This window comes from Watersipora subatra, chromosome 4, assembly GCF_963576615.1.
Source record: "Watersipora subatra chromosome 4, tzWatSuba1.1, whole genome shotgun sequence".
NCBI lineage: Eukaryota > Metazoa > Bryozoa > Gymnolaemata > Cheilostomatida > Watersiporidae > Watersipora > Watersipora subatra.
Window position 1 is genome coordinate 15965389 of NC_088711.1, and position 17966 is coordinate 15983354.

A 17966-nucleotide genomic window follows, 5' to 3' on the forward strand; every position below is an offset into this window, starting at 1 on the left:
TTTGTATTAAAATAACAATAGATCAACACATACAATTGAGCGTGTTCACAAATGTTCTAGTGGTGTTTGAACCAGTCACTGACAATAGATGCAACATTTCCAGAATTTTCTTCACTTATAAAATTCACATGGTTTCCAGCAGAGTTGATTACGGTGACATCGTCACACACTTCAGACAAGCCATAATCGTTAGCCAATGTTAATGCTGCGGACTGCTCGGCTTTGACCAATAGTATTTTATGTTTCAACTGGCCTCTCGGGGTGTAAGCATCGGCTGCTACCAACTTATTGTAGTAGGACAGAGCTGCTGCCGTAACATCCTCCGGAGCGTATGTTAGATTAATACGCTCTAGCACAGCCTTCGTAACCACAGACAGCTTATTCTCAAGTCCATTTGCATTCTTTAAACTTTCTCTAACCTAGAAAATATTACAAGGCATAGATTAATGATCGTTGTCACTTGTCAGTAGGTATCCAGTGCAAATACTGTACAGGGCTCATTCAAGAAGCTAACAAGTGCTGACAGGGTACTTGCAAAGATGCAGACATACTTGCTGATAGCCCTGTTCAAGTTGGACAGTTCGCTCTAAAAACGAACAGAAAGCCTCCAGTTGTTTCATTTCTGTTGTCAGGCATTCTTCGCTATAGACACTCGTGAACATCTTCACATATGAGTGGGAACCATCGAGGAGAATGAGAGAACAACTCTCACCTATTCTCTCCAGTTGCAAGCATATTTCAACAGCAACTGCTGCCCCGAATGAATATCCAAGCACGTTGTATTGACCTTTACTCACTGTCATCTTCATAAGCTAAAAATAGTCACAGTTATAAACAGGAAGGGTCGAAACCATCATCAATACTTCTAAAATCAACAGATAATAACACAGAAAGATTGTGCACACTAACCTCTATATATTGGGCAGCTAATCGCTCAATGGAGTCTACTTTCACATCCCTGGAGCACTGTAGTCCATACACAGTAGCATCCAGGCGTGCTGCCAGTTCCTGTAGATGCTCAACATGGCCTTCGATAGGGTGAATGACGAAGATGGTCGCCTCGCTAGGCTCCATACTTTTCATCGTCACTAATGCTTCCAGTGGGAACAAACTGGAATCTATTAGGAAAAAATATTGTTTTACATTTTTATGATCATCACTACAACATTTTATCGCTAGACAGCAAAAGAAACACGATATTACGTAATAATATAAAAATCATTCGAACCTGCGATGGGTGGCAAAGAGTCATTGCCGGAATCAGCAGAAGCAACACTTCCTTCGTCATTAGGGACGGTGTCTACAGCCGCTTTAAGAGAGGTTATAGTTAACGCTCGGATTTCCTTCATAGTGAAGTTGAGATCAAATTCCTTCTCCAGAACTTGTTTCACTTCAACCGCCATAAGGGAGTCAAGGCCAAGGCTACCAAGAGTGCTCTGAGGGCTCACAGAGGAAGTATCACTCACTCCTACCAATACAGTGCGAAGTTCGTCATGTAATATGACTAAATAGAGTTATTCAAGACATAGCCTATGGCTATACTACAACATGCAGTGTAGCTAGTTTTCACATGAATCCCTATGAATAGCCGAGAAACCTCATGAGAAACTCTTTATCACGTTCTTACCTAGAATATTGAAGACAGCAGCCACGACATCTTTTCGCTCAGCAGTATTAGTAGCATGTTTTTTATCGGCAACAACATAGCTTGAGAGAACTGCAGCAGAAGGGTGACATAGGAATGTGTCCAAGGTCATGAGACAGTTCGAGATTCGCTGAGGAAGTGTGCCACCTACTTCGGTGTCATTGTCTCCAAGGTTAGAGACAACTACACCGACATCACCAATTGCTCCCCATTGTATAGCCAAACCTAAAAGACAATGTGACATTTGAGCCGATCATAAAAATAACATTATGAGGAAATTTCTAAATACATGAGTACACAAGAAATGTCTGCAAGCGTGTGCCCACCTCAAGATCGATGAATGCACTAGATAGTAGTTTCCAGTGTCAACTAACTGAATTACTAAAAAAATTTGTTACTAATAAACTTAATAAATAAATATTATTAATAAATTATTAATAATAAAATAGATAAAACTATCCCATAACTGAGGAATATGACTTTCATGTTGAAGCATGTAGTGCCACCTTACCAGGAAACCCGTCAGATCGCCGTCTCTCACACATCCGTTCCATAGCAGTGTTAGCAAAACCATAATTGCTTTGCCCTCCATTTCCTCTGCCACCAGAAATCGAGGAGAACACAACGAAGCAGTCCAGAGAATCGGTACAAAGCTCTCGTGTTAGGCTGTCAAGATTGAGTGTGCAGGTAACCTTTGGCTCAAATACAGCCTTAAAGGAGGCCTCTGTCTGATTTTCTATGAGAGAATCACGGAGCACCTATGGGAATAAACAGATGTGAATAAACCTCATATTCTGTTACGTTGATCATGACACTAATTCTCATTCTCTCAACTTGATGTTGATGTCAGAATAAACTAACTCACCATAGCCAAATTAAACAATCCTCCAAGTGGGCCAATATTTATCGACTCGCGTAGCAACTCTTGGGCTTCCGTATAGGATGCAGCATTCCTTGTTGATGTCCTGACATCAACCCCTTTGCTACGAAGCTGTTCCAGAACTTTAGCTTGATATCCTGTTAAAATAAGAGAGTCCTTTGCCAACTGTCTTTCTATCAAGAATCGAACAAATTAAGATACCATCATATAGATCTCTATATGATGATCTATAATGATGGTATCTTAATTAAATCTATATGATGATCTCTATATGAATCTCGTTTGTCGTCGTTGCTGTCGCCGTCGTTCGGTGTTTGTCCAGCTATAGCAAATCATTGCTTTAGCAATGAAAAATCCAAATCGCAGAAGAGTTGATCTCAGAACTTCCCATCCTCAAGGCGACAAGCTAACCCATTAAGCTATGCAAGATGTAATGGATTCACTGGGCGATATAAGTCATTATCTGGGTTAGAAACACATAGCGACTCCACATCACCGAAGCTTGTTCTCACAGTTCTTATTAGTAAGTTTAGCAGTACGTATACATATATAGCCAATGGCAACTACATTACCTGCCACTGTTTATAAGCTGTTTTTTAATATTTGTGCAGCGACAGGCATTCGGCTAGTATATATATTGTAGATGTACCAACCATTTTTAACTCCAGACCTTGATGTCAGGATCAGTTTCTTGGCCCCTCGTGATACTAGCCACTGAGCAAGTTCCAGACCAAAGCCTCCAAGACCTCCGACTACGAGGTATGACTTGATTGGGTGACAAAAGAACCTTGGCAAGGCTTCCATAATTTCAATAGGTTTTGTCGAGTCCTCTTTTACCTATACAAGTATTAGGTTTTGTGACAACCGTTCACAATGATACAGTATCACAGACAAATTGGCAAATTCTCTAAAATAATCACATACCTCAACAAGCACTTTTCCAATGTGTTTGCCACTTGCCATAAACCTGAATGCCTCCTCCAATTGTTGCTTTTCAAACAGAGAGTAACTCAAAGGTTTCACAACTCCAGACTCCATTCCCTTTGAAACCAAGTTTCGTACCTCCTCCCACTCCTCATTATCCTCATCAAACAAAGAATCTAACAAGATTCCATGGAAACTCGTGTTCTTCAGGAACACAGCCATACCTACAATAATTTAATGTTTTCATAAAAAATATTTTCATGCATACAATTGTAACAAAATGGTGAGAGAAATTGTTGAGCTATTTGTTGACCTCAACAAACATACATGTATATACTGATAATCACCTAATGATGAGTTGTTGGAGAGGTCAAATTTTCCTATCTCGAGAAACCTGCCATGCTGAGAGAGAACTCTGACAGAAGCCTGCAGTTTTTCTTCTGCAAGAGAGTTGAGCACAACCTGAACTCCTCGCCCCTTTGTTAGCCGCATGATATCCAACTCAAATATCTGTGATCTCGAGTTCAGAATGTTCTCTCTCTTCAACTGTGGGTATCGTGACAGCAGAAAATTTCGTTTCTCTTCGCTGCCAACTGTCGTAAACACCTGTGGTAACATAATACAACAATTAAATAGTCCAGCTATATATTTGTCAACTAAACTTTTAAACGCCTGAAATGAGCTGAAAAACCAAAGCAATGCAGAGAAAGCATCACAAATCCCATCAACTCACCTTACAGTCTAGACTTAGAGCTATTGCAATGGCAGCTTGCCCAACACCACCGCTGCCAGAATGGATGAGCACAGATTCCTTAGGTCTCAAACGACCTCTAACGATAAGAGCGTAGTATGCTGTCGAGTAAACCACTGGCACTGTGGCGGCATCACTCATTGTCCAATCTTCTGGCACGTTCCAAAGAAATCTCTCATCAGCTTCAATCATTGTAGCAAGAGCTCGAGCAGAGCAGAGACCCATCACACGTCTGTTACTTGACTCACACCAACCTGAGAACTCCATTCCGAGTAAACAGTCTCTCATTTTCTCATGTCCTGTAGGAGAACAACCTCTTTTATATATCCAAAAATCCTAATGACTTCCTTCACATCCCATTCAATATTCAACAAAAAATAGTATTCATGTCTAGTACAGCCAGGCGGTGCCATGCATTCATGTACTGCGCATAGGAAGCCCATGTTGATATTCAAAAAATAAACTCTAGTAAACATGGTCAAAAGAGGTGGCAAGAAAATGTTTTAATGTGGGAAGCAAATGAGTACCTGGAATAGATTCTGGTGCCAACTTGCCAGTAGCAAGCATAACATCTCTAAAGTTCAACGCTGCATATGAAACAGTGCAGAGCTGACTATAGCTGTCTTCGGAGCTGGCGTGTTTCACTGGAGCTTCCATCCAACAAAGCCTGGAGAGTCCAGATCCATCAGGCTTGAGGTTTACATTTGCACACCGAGTGCTACGTTTGCCTGTTGAAAACGTTATACAAGCAATATAACATTTATCATAGCGTTTGAGGCAGCTAAACACTACATGCTCATTTCCCCAGAACTTGCTTGTTAGCAGTAAAGAAGACAGGCTAGTGACTCACCTGTCGATAGTAAAGGAAGACGAGCTAGTGACTCACCTGTTGATAGTAAAGGAAGACGGGCTAGTGACTCACCTGTTAGTAGTAAAGGAAGACAGGCTAGTGACTCACCTGTTAGTAGTAAAGGAAGACAGGCTAGTGACTCACCTGTTGATAGTAAAGGAAGACGGGCTAGTGACTCACCTGTTAGTAGTAAAGGAAGACAGGCTAGTGACTCACCTGTTGATAGCAAAGGAAGATGTCTGTATGAACCCCACACTCCATTGTTGAACACATTCATGACTAGATCTTGTTGCTTGATTCTCTGCATTTGAGGCGTGTTTGATGCTGGCAGTTTTCCAGATCCACCATTAAAAATACACCTGATAAAAACAGCATAAAACAGGGTCATTTTAGACTCTTCAACAACTATCTCAAAATGGCTAAGAAAAACATTGATAGCTATGATCATAGTTTGCGTGTAGAGAAATTGTGGGATGTCTGCATTACGCATGATAATCATATATTTCACACAAAAACAACTCACCATTAGTTTTTTAGTCAAGCTGTAGACAAACAGAAATAATAAAAACAACATATAATTATAGACATATGCCATCAGATACATAATAGTGAGTAATGCACTTTATATAAAAAAACAATATAGAAGAAGTTGAGGCAGCAAGGAAACATGGCTTTATTCAATGGATTACCTTGCGCAAACAACACTAGGAAACTTTTGAAGCTACTATCTATGCAATACTGAATCTTTGACTTTTGAATTATATTAAAATGTCTCACCTCACTTTGTCTCCCATTTCTTCTTGCCTCAGACAGTTCACTAATCCAATCGCTCCATTAGCATCATTGGCTACGATCCAAAGCCGTTTCTCATTGGAAGATCCGAGAGAAGACAATGCTTCTTTGAGTGGCTCTAGCCAGCTTGTCCCGAATCCAGACAGAGCTAACTCGTCTTCGCCCACTGTATTGAGAAAAGGAAAACACACGTGTACATAATTCAATACCTACTAACTGTACGATGGGGAAAGGATACTGTGTATGATGAGCTTACACTCAATTTGTTGCTTACCAGGCAAATGTTGTTTCACCCTCCATAGAGTCAGCGTCTGCATCATATCTCTGACTTGGTAGATGAGATCAAAGTCAGAACGGAGCATATCAACTACAGCTTTCTGTTTCGTGTTGTATTCTACCGAGAGCAGAAATCCACCTTGCTTAAGCATCTTTCTCATCAGCTCTGCTCCATTGTCCAACTTCAACATCAATTTTGTTTGTCATAACAGATCACAGACTGAATCAAAACAAAGATGATTTGAATACAAAAATTTAAGGTAAATTTTAAAGCTGAAAACCTACAACACACCTGCATAAGATGAGAACAGAGAACCAAATCGTGGTCTGTAGCTGGGAGATGGTCGATGCTGTACTCTGATTGAGTAACAGTTACTCTGGGGTCATCATGCACGCTAGCATCATCAACAGGTCGCACCCACACCGTATACTCAGTTCTGACCAGCGGTGTGCTGTCACAGAAGTTGAGCACTTTGCTGTACCACTGAGTTTGAGATGACCTTGACAGTTCTACCACCTTCACCCGATTTGACTGGCTGTTCTCCAGAACCAAGTCTAATGCTGGCTTTACATATTCAGGAGAGAAAATTGCTTGGAGTAAAAAGTCTTCAGAGAAATTATTAAAATCACCCTTAGGATCATTACAGTTGTCACTGAGGTGTCGCAGATAGTCGAGTAAACCAAATTTCTGGTTCCGAGGGAATGTATCAAGCAGAGCATCAACATCTCTGTTCTCATTGTACATTTCTGAGAGCTGTTCAATTAAAGGGCTGGGCAATCGCAAGGCTTTTGCAGTGGTGTCCAAGCACTTCAATGACGAGTAGGTAACAAAAGAGCAGCAGTCCAAGTAGTTCTGGAAGTCCGGCTTAGCAGCGACAATTCTTTCATTCGCAACAAACTCATAGGTTTCCAAGACTGGCGCTTTCTGAGACTTTCTTCTAGGTGCTGCAGTAGTGTGCAGGCCAAAGATTTGAACTCCTACTGCCGCTATTAAACTAAGATCTGGTTGTGATGAGACTTGAACTGTAAAATAAAAAAATTTCATTAAGTCGCATATTCTTCTACACTTGACTATGACTACCATTGGAACGAAACAACTTTGCCAGAACATAATAGGACTGACCTTTTGGGTCTGTAGATGAGGAAACTTCTGATATCAGTTGGCTGGGATCAATCCTGACGTTACTGATTCTGGTAGGAAGCTGCAGAGATCTGTCATCAGAACCTAGGATAGCAACCTGCAGCATAGTGTCTAGGAATGATATCCAATCATTGCTCCACTTTAACCAGCCAGTCTTTCCTGTAACAGTAATAAAATTTATTATTTATGAACGCAAGCAAACATAATTGACCATGAAATAAACATGACCAGAAACAACTACCAATGAGATACTCACCGTTGGAAAGGGCCTGTACTATTCCTTGGAACTGGCCTTGGTATTCGTAGCCCCTTAGCCTTAAATCCTGGTAGACATCTTCAGCGTTAAGGGTTACTCTATGAGATTCCTCAACATCATTGCCTCCTGGTAAGCTAAGCAATGCTTCTTCACCATTATCAATCGCATGGATCAGCCCAGACACTTTCACTTTGTCATCCTCGATCACCTCAAATGCTCCAGTTGAAGGCAGTAAACTCACAAATATTGTTACTTCTCCTGTTTGACAAAAGTTTAGTAATGATATTTCAAGATTTGAAATTGATCAAATGAATACATAGACCACTAGTTGCAGAGTATTATTATAACTAGCCTACCTTCCTTTTGAAGAATTGTAGCCTCTAAAATCTTAACATCATCAAACCGCACTGGCACGGTGTCAAACTCGCGTCCAAGAGAAAGAGCTAAAGTCTTCCAAGCCAGAACCAAGTAACCTGCATTAAAAATGTGAAGATTTAAATCTATTAATAAATTCCACTTTGTCATTGTGTCTGTGTAACCGCTATGCATTTACACATATGTTTGGCCAATTTTGTTCAAACTTCAATCGCATATGCTCTGTACTTTCTGCCAGATCGCCAAAAATATTTGGTTTCAAAACTCCATTTGGTTCCTGAGAACCAGCCTCTTAAAGAGATATCTGGTTAGAAACTCAAGAATCCGCCTTCATATGCGTGAAGGACAATTATTACCCTCAATGAATGCGTTCATAGATTGTTGTTATGAAAGCAGTGTGGCAATTCTGATCTAGTAGCAATTCTGAAGCTATCTGATCAAAAATTAAAAACCTCGGGCAACACTGGCCACTTGTCTTACTGCTAATTAATGATAACTAAAGGACTAATCATCTATTCTCTCATATCAAATTCTAAAAGTATATGTAGATGACTCAATCAGCAATACACAAGTAGATGAAACTAACCTGTAGCAGGGTATAGAATGCGCCCATCTATTTTGTGACCGATTAGATGTCTATTCTCATTATCTGGGGTATCTTCGAGGGATATGGAATATGGAACACGACCACGGCCATCCTCACCGGTCATAAATTCAAAGTCTTTTTCACTTGGAACATCATGGCTAACGGAGTGGTCCCAATGTACAAGAGATGAAATAGAGGGAGTTCCTCTAGACACTGGGTATTTGACAGGAGCGTACAGTGCTGACACAGCAGGATTGAATCCAGCCTGGTATAGCCTAAAAATACACATCATACCAACTGAATAGAGATAGAAATGTCATGCTAATACTGCATCCAGTTCTGTGTTGTTTTTCTTTAAATTATTCATGTCAAAGTTCCATGTGATCAGAATCTATTGTATTTACTGAAAGCAACCTTAATAAAATTTAATTTTGTTACTAAAATAGTTGATTTGATTGAATAAATAAAAATTTTACAGTGCTAAAATAGTCATGCATAAACATAGGCTTTATATAAGATAAAATGGTAAAAGATTGGAAACTAAAATATATCGTAATAAGTATAAATATTATATATTAACTAAATCACATTTATATTTATTATTTGGTTTATTTGAAACAAAATCATTGCAAAATAGCAAACTGCTTCAGTCAATCAGCAATATTTAGGCTGACATTCTAATTTATGTGTAATCTTGTATCTATTGTATAAAAAACAATGTTGAAGGAGATTAGAGTTTGCCCAAATAAATTTTACTTTTTAACTTGCCATTTGTACTTATCACAATCACATAATATTGTGTTTGTGGCTGTAGTTAAAATTGCCTTCATTACATTTACATTTTATTACATAAGTTTTCATTATGTCTTACTTTTTCAAACAATCCGCAGCAAAGTAGTTGCCATACAAACAGGAAATGATGCTTGCAACCTTAAAACAAAAACTTTTAATGTCTAATCTTTAATGTGGAAAAGTCATGAGTTTACTTAGGATGTTAAAAATATTTTATGTTTCTGTTCTTAAAAAAGGATACCATAAGGTAAAATCTTTAAACTTTGCAAACTAGACTCCAGCAACTATAACTACACTTTAAAACTGAGCAGCAACTTACTCTCCAACAGTCTCATAGAATTTTTTCAAGTTGTCCTCATGTCCTCTTTTCTGAAGTCCGAGGTTCAAGCATCCCGAACTAAGGGATCTTCTTAGTAAAGCCTGAAGAAGGGCGTGAGGAGCAATCTCTACCGTCACTGCATCAGCTGGTATGTAGGCCAAGGCCTCCTGATCGATTGAGATAAAATATGTCTAGTAATGCTAATAGCGACAGCAACTCCGTCAAACTTTGCAATCAATGGCTGACATTCAGTATACAGTAATCCCAAACATCAATCAATCCCTCATGTTTCACGGTTAATAGGGATCGACGCTTTCGTAAAAAACTCATGAAAAGAAACTAATAGTCAAGTTTTTCTTTTATAGTACACAATTTTTCCTTTTTCAGTTTGGTTAGACAATTTTGAGAGTCGAGGGCATTTAAGAAACTTAATAAAGGTGTCGTAAGCGCTGATACACATCACAAAAGATTACAAGAAAAACAGCGAACAGCGATGACTGCTATCACAATGATACTCATGAAGGAATCTCACTGGGTCAGAGTGTGAGAGAGATTTATTTTATGTATTTTATTTAGTTTTTATTTCTAATTATTTCCTTACCTTTTAATTAATATTTTTTACCCTGCAAAATACTGGAAAGCTGAACCAGGAAGTAGCGAGGAATTACTGTAATGCAATTGATAGTCATTTCAGCACCAACCAATGAGATCAACTGAAATAAACAAAAACCATACAAGCGCCTCACCTGAAACAGCACAGGACTGACAAGGTTGTTAACATGATAATCTGCTGAGGAGTATTGGTGAAGCTGCGATCCCCAGTTTTCAGCTGCTATTGATGTACTAATCCAGCGTGAGCCTCTCTTCTTGGGTGTTATCACCTGCAACGTTACGCAGAGACGTTTAACATCTGTGGGAAAATCATTAGTTCAAGTTTCATTGATGTACCTTCAGATTGTGATGCAATGGTGGTTAATTTAGTGTATCGATACGGCTGTGTGTCTAATATCTCTCATGTATACCAACATAAAGCATCTAGATTTATAGTACCTTGAATAGACATTCCTTTAGCATGGGAGCAATAGCAGACATATAATATGAATGGAAGGCTACACCATTGCTTGAGACTTCCTTAGCGAAGCAGCCCTCATCTTTCAGTTCTGCTACGAAACTCCTGACCGCCTCCGAAGGCCCGGATATAGTCACTGTCTCTTCAGCATTGTGGCAAGCAGGCACAACTCCTTCAGGACAGCGTTCTTTCGCTTCTTTCCATGTAAGGCCTATAATGGAGCCATAGCTATAGCCTGTCTTATTTTTTTCTCTAAGCAATGATTTTTGATAACAAGCTAGCATTCTCTATATAAATTTATATAAATTGTCAGGTAACACTTTACAAATAAACACGACAAAAGATACACCAAGTCTACACTGTATTAACAAACTCTTACCAACTGCTGCCATTGCACCAGACTCAAGTTTGGCATCTAAGATGCACTTTCCGCGCCAATAAGCAGCCAAGATAGTTTCCTCAGCCGTCAAGGAACCATCAGCATATCCACAGCCTAGCTCCCCAACGGAATGGCCAATCACGCCATCTGGCGACAGTCCCATGGCTGAAAGGGTGTCTACTAGAGCTACCTGTAAAATGAAGTACACGGTGGTTGCTGTTCGCTGAGAATACACTATTTCAAACAAGACAGGATGCAGCTAACATATTCTGATCAGTGAAATAGTGCTTTCAAATGATTAAGCTAAAAAATACAGCATATTCTACCTGTATAGCTGCAATAGACACGAAGGAATTGACCAGATTGTTAAATACTGTGCTATCATCACTGGTCAACAGATTGGAAAGGTTGATGTCATATGGTGAAAGAAAGCCATCAGCTTTAGAGATTGATTTGGAAAAGACATCTAGCTGCATCAAATCTTTGGCCATCCCAAACCACTGACAGCCCATGCCTGTGAATATGTACCAGAGTTTCCGGCCTTCACCTGAGCATTTCTGCAACATATAAAAGACTATCAGAATATTAGCAATACATCTAAGTTAGCATCATTAAATAAATCAAGCGTAAACTTCGTCATATTAACATATCATATTTAAAGGGCAACTCAAATAGCTGAGATGTCAAAAACTGGAGAGCTTTAGTTCACTTGCCAAAAACTGGATAGCTTTGTTCAACTATCACTAAACTTTATCTGAAAGTAGAGAATAAAGCTGAAACTAGAGAAACAGACAGCTCATACTATCCAAAGCAACTCACCTTAATGTCAGTTACCGGTCCATCGGTGTGATTCAGCATGGAGTAGCCTCTGTACGGCTGAGATGCACAGCTCTGGGATGAAGAGTGGGAAAGCAGAGAGTGCAACTCCGCGTCATTAGAGTGATGCTTGTTTAATTTTTCAAACATGTCTTTTAGGGCCTCTTCAGTTCTAGCACAGTACGTCAGTAGCCTAAGCTCGTGCCCAACTCTCTGCTCCTAAAGCGCAAATGATAAAACAGATGAGATAAATGGTTTGCACTGCATAATGATAGAAAATTTTACAGTTCTCTGCTGTCGACCACAGTCTCCGCAGTTGACCACACTTTCCGCGGCCGGTCACACCCTCCGTGGTCGGTCACATCCTCTGCAGTCGACCATATTCTCAGAAGTCAACCAAAGCAAGAATATCTTGCACCTACATACTCAGCCATCTTGCAGACATATACCTATAAACTTGTTCGTAATGCAACCAACCTTCTCACGTGTGACTCTCGTATTGAGCACAGAATGTACATTTGTTCCTCCAAAGCCAAAAGAGTTGACAGCTACCAGGCCTCCATCCCATTTTGTATTTTCGGATACAACCTTAAGTCTACCATCAGTTAAAGCAGGTATTTCGGAGTTGGCAGTTTTATAGTGAAGGTTTGCAGCAATTGTCCTCTCTTCACTAGAGATGAGCACTTTGGTGAGAGCTGCCAAACCTGCAACAAGTCATGATATATACACACACATATATATACACACACATATACACATATATACACACACATATACACATATATACACACACATACACGCACGCACGCACGCACACACACACATACACACATATATACACACACATATATATATATATATATATATATACACACATATATATATATACACACATACATATATATATATATACACATATATATATACATCAGATATTTTGAGCAAAGCATGCAGCTCCGAGCTTGCCCCTTCTGATCTGTAATAACCTTCAATACCGAAAAGGCTGCAGTGTTTGATTACTGTACCACAGCGTATACATAAGTATCTTTTCTAGTTCTAACAAAAACAGTATGTGATAGCAGGGCTTTTTGTGTGTGTAGGGAATTCAAAATTTTAATGATGAGTACAGTTTAAATTGGCCTATGCTTCAGAGCTACAGATGACATGTTACCTGATGAGTACAGTTTAAATTGGCCTATGCGTCAGAGCTACAGATGAAATGTTACCTGATGAGTACAGTTTAAAGTGGCCTATGCTTCAGAGCTCCAGATGAAATGTTACCTGATGAGTACAGTTTAAAGTGGCCTATGCTTCAGAGCTACAGAGCTACAGATGACATGTTGCCTGATGAGTACAGTTTAAATTGGCCTATGCTTCAGAGCTACAGATGACATGTTACCTAATGAGTACAGTTTAAAGTGGCCTATGCTTCAGAGCTCCAGATAAAATGTTACCTGATGAGTACAGTTTAAAGTGGCCTATGCTTCAGAGCTACAGATGAAATGTTACCTGATGCAGGTTCAGGATGGCCCATGTTGGATTTTGTTGCCCCAATGAGCAGCGGTGCTGCCCTCCCTTTGCAGAACAAATCTGCAATAGAGTTCACTTCTTCTGGGTCTCCAGCCTTTGTTCCAGTGCCATGGGCCTCGATATAAACAATATCACTGGGAGGTATGCCACACTCTTCATACACCTGAGTCATTAACGTCTTCTGGACCTCACCAGATGGGTAGGTGATGCCTACAAGATATGGCTTAGCTTTCATGTGTAACTCTTGATAAAGTTGTTGTAGAAGGTACAATGACAAAAAGTTGACTTACTGACATTGACTGACATGTTAAGACAAGTGATTACTTTTCAGGCTCAGAGAATGAACAGTGAAACAATTTCCGTTTGACAATTAAAACCAGTTTGACATTTAAAAACGTTTTTGTGAAGCTTCGATGAATGGGGCCTTTGCAAAGTCAGCCAGAGGATGACAACTGCTATTAATTGTAAGACTTGAAAAATTATCAATGGCCAATTTAAAATATAATATTATAATAGCTCTTACAAGGGTGAAATGAAAATAGAACCACATCTATAAATAATGTTACCATAGCAACAAGGCAATAAGATATTTGTGTCACCTCTTTTTTATTACATGGACATCAAAGTCAGTGTTTAACCATTTTTTGGAAGAGGCAGTTTTCTATAATTTTGTAATGATAAGGTGTTTAAACTATTATGTAATGTTAGACATTAGATTACGCTTACTTTTGCCATCCTCTTTGGCTCCATCAGAATTGGTTTTGGAATGAATGATTTGAGCATAAACTCTCTTACTATTCGGGTGCTTCTGCAGGAACATGGCGACAATTGCCTCACTTCTGGCATACCCATTGCCTACAAAGGTGTACTGCAGAGATTAGCTAACTCATCTCATAACACCACATTATGAAATCCTACTTGAACTTACCTTTCATAATAAAATCAAGTAGATGTACGAGTACTTGAAACGCAAAAAAAACTTTGTGCAAATATAGGCCTACTACCAAGTCTCAGCAAGTAAATTTTAAGATACAAAATGAAACACACAACATTGATGAGAATTTATACACATTCTACTACCTACATGTACATTACAACTAGGTATTTGATGAGATTCCGGCAAATATTGTAATTTTATTCATAACTTTTATGCTGCAAGCTCTTATTTTGCCAATCCTAAATTCTCTTACCTGATTCATCAAAGGATTTGCAAGCCCCATCAGGTGAAAGCATGGTGAGTTTGTTGAACTGAACAGCAGTAGAAGGTTTGATGCAGATACTAGCTCCAGCCACAATGGCCGAGTCACACTGTCCTGTTCGGATGGCTAAGAGAGCTTGATCCATAGCTAGCAGGCTTGAGGAACATGCAGTGTCTACTGTGAAACTTGGACCTGCAAGAGTGTATTATTTGACTACAGTCGCAAAAAGATATTACGAGCTTTTAATACATGAGATAAAATTTATCTTCAATATTACAAGTCATTGCAGTATTCAAACCTTTTTAAAATTGTATTGATAAATCAAGAATTATGGATTTCATAAGTGCACACTTAATAGTTAGCTTAGATACTGAAAAATCAAGGAAATAGTGTTTTCTTACCTTTAAAGTCAAAGAAATAGGAAAGTCTGTTGGAGAACATGCCCCTCTGACAACCAATCATACTGAAGCCTTCAGTGGTGGCAGCATTAGCAGACCAACTGTCTGCTGCCTCACTATCACAAGTGCCGACAAATACTCCTGTATTGCTGCCTCTCAGGCTTTCTGGATTGTTACCTGAAATATAAAAGAATGGGATATTAACAGCTACTCTTAACAGCATTCCTTGCATGATATAAGAAAACCTGAACAGCTATAAACAAATAAATATCTAGCGCAAGTATATAAGAAGGCAATTGGCACCTGAGTCAATGATAGCTTCAAAGGTAACTTCTAGCAGCATTCTGAGCTGAGGGTCCATCTTTGCTGCCTGCTTAGAATGCACTCCAAAGAATGTCGCATCAAACTTTGACAGATCCTTCAGCTTACCCGATCGCGATGGGAGGCCATGAACGCCTATACACCAAATTATACAACATTGAAAAAGGTCACTCAGAAGAGAAATTTAAATGATTTTTGAGCATTATCAACTAGATACTCTGTTCTTAAGACTTTTCTTAGCCACTCTAACCTGGGGTCCATCGTCGACTATCTTCCGTCACCATGTCATCATGATTCATAAGGTGATCACGGAATTCATCAACATTGTCTGATTCAGGAAGTCGGCATGACATTCCTGATATGACTACCTCATCATTGCATGTCCTGCAATAGCAAGCTAACAATAATATTCTTATATTTTCTTATTTATTCGGTGCTTTAGTTTCATCATTTATAAATGATTGATGTCAGCTGTACGACACAAACAGCCATGTTGACAGTTAAAACAAAAAACAGCATTAAACCATAGAAACCAGCTCATAGAAGCTTGTATCCTTCATTGATTGGTTAAAGTAAACTGTTGACAGCAAATAAATGTAAAACATAAAAGCACGGTTTGCCTTGTGGTGATTAGGTAGACAACCATAATACATGTACAGTAAAACTTTGTTAAAGTAGCACGTGGGAGAATTACAACCATTGGAAGTGAGAATATGGAAGCCAAAATATTTTTGAAGATAAAGGCTTGGCAATTTGGAGATCAATCTACAGCTTAACATGTACACTTTAACCACCAATCCCAAACCTTTGCCATTGCGAAGTATACAGAATGGGATCAGGTCGTCTGCCTTGTTCCTCCTCATCATTCTGAGCGACATCTAAAATAATCTGCTCCTGGTTGCCGATTGACATCTCCCCATCCAATGCATTGGCTGGCATTGTCGCACGGTGTCTTCAAGTGAAATAACTGGTACAAGCACACATTGCAAGTTATCTGTTGATAACAGAGATTTATATCCTCATCCATTATAAAGTCAACAAGTTGTCATGAACCTTTAAAGTTGTTCCTTGTTTACCCAATAGAATTAGAACAAAAAATAGTTTCATGAATATATTTTCAAAAGCAAATGTTAAAATGATTTGTGATGTAAAAGAAATTGAAAAATGAAATCTATGTTCGCAAACTGAAATAAACTTTAATGTTACATGCATGGAGCTTGACCTTCATGTAACATATAAATGAAAAAAAGGTTAAGAGTAGTAACATTAATTTTAACCCACCTGGAAAAATAATACAACCCACCATTTTTTTCATGCCAAGTACCCACAGCAGAGTAGCTTAAATTTCAAAACCTTGCATAAAAAGACAAAGTTTAATAACACCTGTCTTAGGATCAATAATGCTGATGATTTAGTTTGAGCATTCTGTTGATGGTAATCTTTAAATATTATACCTGATGAATATTGTATCTTAGCACAAAAATATAGTAAAAAATTCAAGCTAGGATACAAAAATTAACAACGAATTAAATGTTTGTATCTAGCCACATTTGATATATTATATTACAAGCTTAAGCGACAATAAATAAGAAATCTATGATGTACTTACTGCACATGTGCTTTGCGCTATTGTGATAAGTATACAGTATGCCGGTGAGTGCATTAATCAATAGCTTGTTTGTGCTATATGAAAGCTTTGTCAGGCCATACTGAAGCCTAGCTCGCATGGCCTGATGATTATGACCAGTCATGCAGACATTCATCAGCAAGCTCATGCCATCCCAATGCGCTTGAGCTGGCACGAACAAGCCACGTCCTCGCATCCTCATTCTTGTAGCATTTCATTGACTGTAGTCACTCCTTTATGCAATCGTGTACTAAATATGGCCTGATTTAACCCTGCAGAAAGAAAGCTTTCGTGGCAAAGCATGAGTTCTCATGAACTACCAAAAAATCTTTCTCACGTTAAGGTTGCATTATGCTCACAGGAAATAAAGATGAGTGTTCAGAGAATATCCAGAGAAAATAGTCGCCAAGTCTGAAGAGGTGACTCTTGAATACTCTGGTACTTTGATAGTCTGGTATTGGGTGTTTAAATTGGTTGTTGTAAAATTCTGCAAAAGGTTGCTTGAATTTCAAGCTAAATTGCATATGCTTGGCCATGGTGATACCAACGCACGTTAGCTATTTTACAGGTCCACATAGCCAATTTTTGGTGTTAAATGTTTAATTCAGACTAAAATCTTTTAATTTTCAGACGTAATGATTGCAAAATCTAATACACCCCTTTCTTGGAACTCGTTACAACAGTAAACCCCTAAGGTGCCCACTAAGTGCTTTAAGCTGCCCAAGCAATATTTCATTTAAAATCAAGAAATGGAACCAAAAGTTAAAAATTTCCGTTTTCATGTTTTTGCCACAATCAAAAACAACCTTTTTTACACTTTTGAGTTGGGCAACATCTGAATCAATTTCATAAAAAAGGTCAGTTGAATGCCTTGCTGACTTTCGTAATGCTGCATCAGCAATGTCACATGTGTTACCACCAAGGCAAGCTGAAGTGTTGAGCTATGCATTACTAAGGAATTTCGGTTAATCAGCTGATTGCTCACTTGTGTAGCCAAAACAGTATTTATTTAGTAATAACAATCATATTTTTATGAATAC

At 38.8% G+C, this 17966-nt stretch overlaps 1 protein-coding gene across 1 annotated transcript; it reads right to left on the reverse strand.

The window, feature by feature from the left end:
- Positions 1 to 51: 51 nt before the first annotated feature.
- Positions 52 to 16236, reverse strand: LOC137392929 (fatty acid synthase-like). Its single transcript, XM_068079293.1, has 34 exons — positions 16105 to 16236; positions 15550 to 15683; positions 15282 to 15434; positions 14982 to 15155; positions 14572 to 14772; positions 14108 to 14236; positions 13361 to 13591; positions 12329 to 12555; positions 11855 to 12070; positions 11362 to 11592; positions 11036 to 11225; positions 10638 to 10867; positions 10334 to 10468; positions 9588 to 9754; positions 8477 to 8751; positions 7872 to 7988; positions 7516 to 7773; positions 7242 to 7418; positions 6411 to 7141; positions 6117 to 6300; positions 5828 to 6008; positions 5267 to 5409; positions 4728 to 4928; positions 4183 to 4499; positions 3797 to 4055; positions 3450 to 3673; positions 3179 to 3362; positions 2511 to 2662; positions 2157 to 2403; positions 1628 to 1870; positions 1229 to 1468; positions 910 to 1118; positions 552 to 812; positions 52 to 419 (listed from the first exon to the last, which is right to left on the reverse strand). Exons 1-34 carry the CDS (start codon positions 16209 to 16211, stop codon positions 57 to 59), a joined length of 7491 nt encoding a protein of 2496 aa, XP_067935394.1. The 5' UTR covers positions 16212 to 16236; the 3' UTR covers positions 52 to 56.
- Positions 16237 to 17966: the final 1730 nt, after the last annotated feature.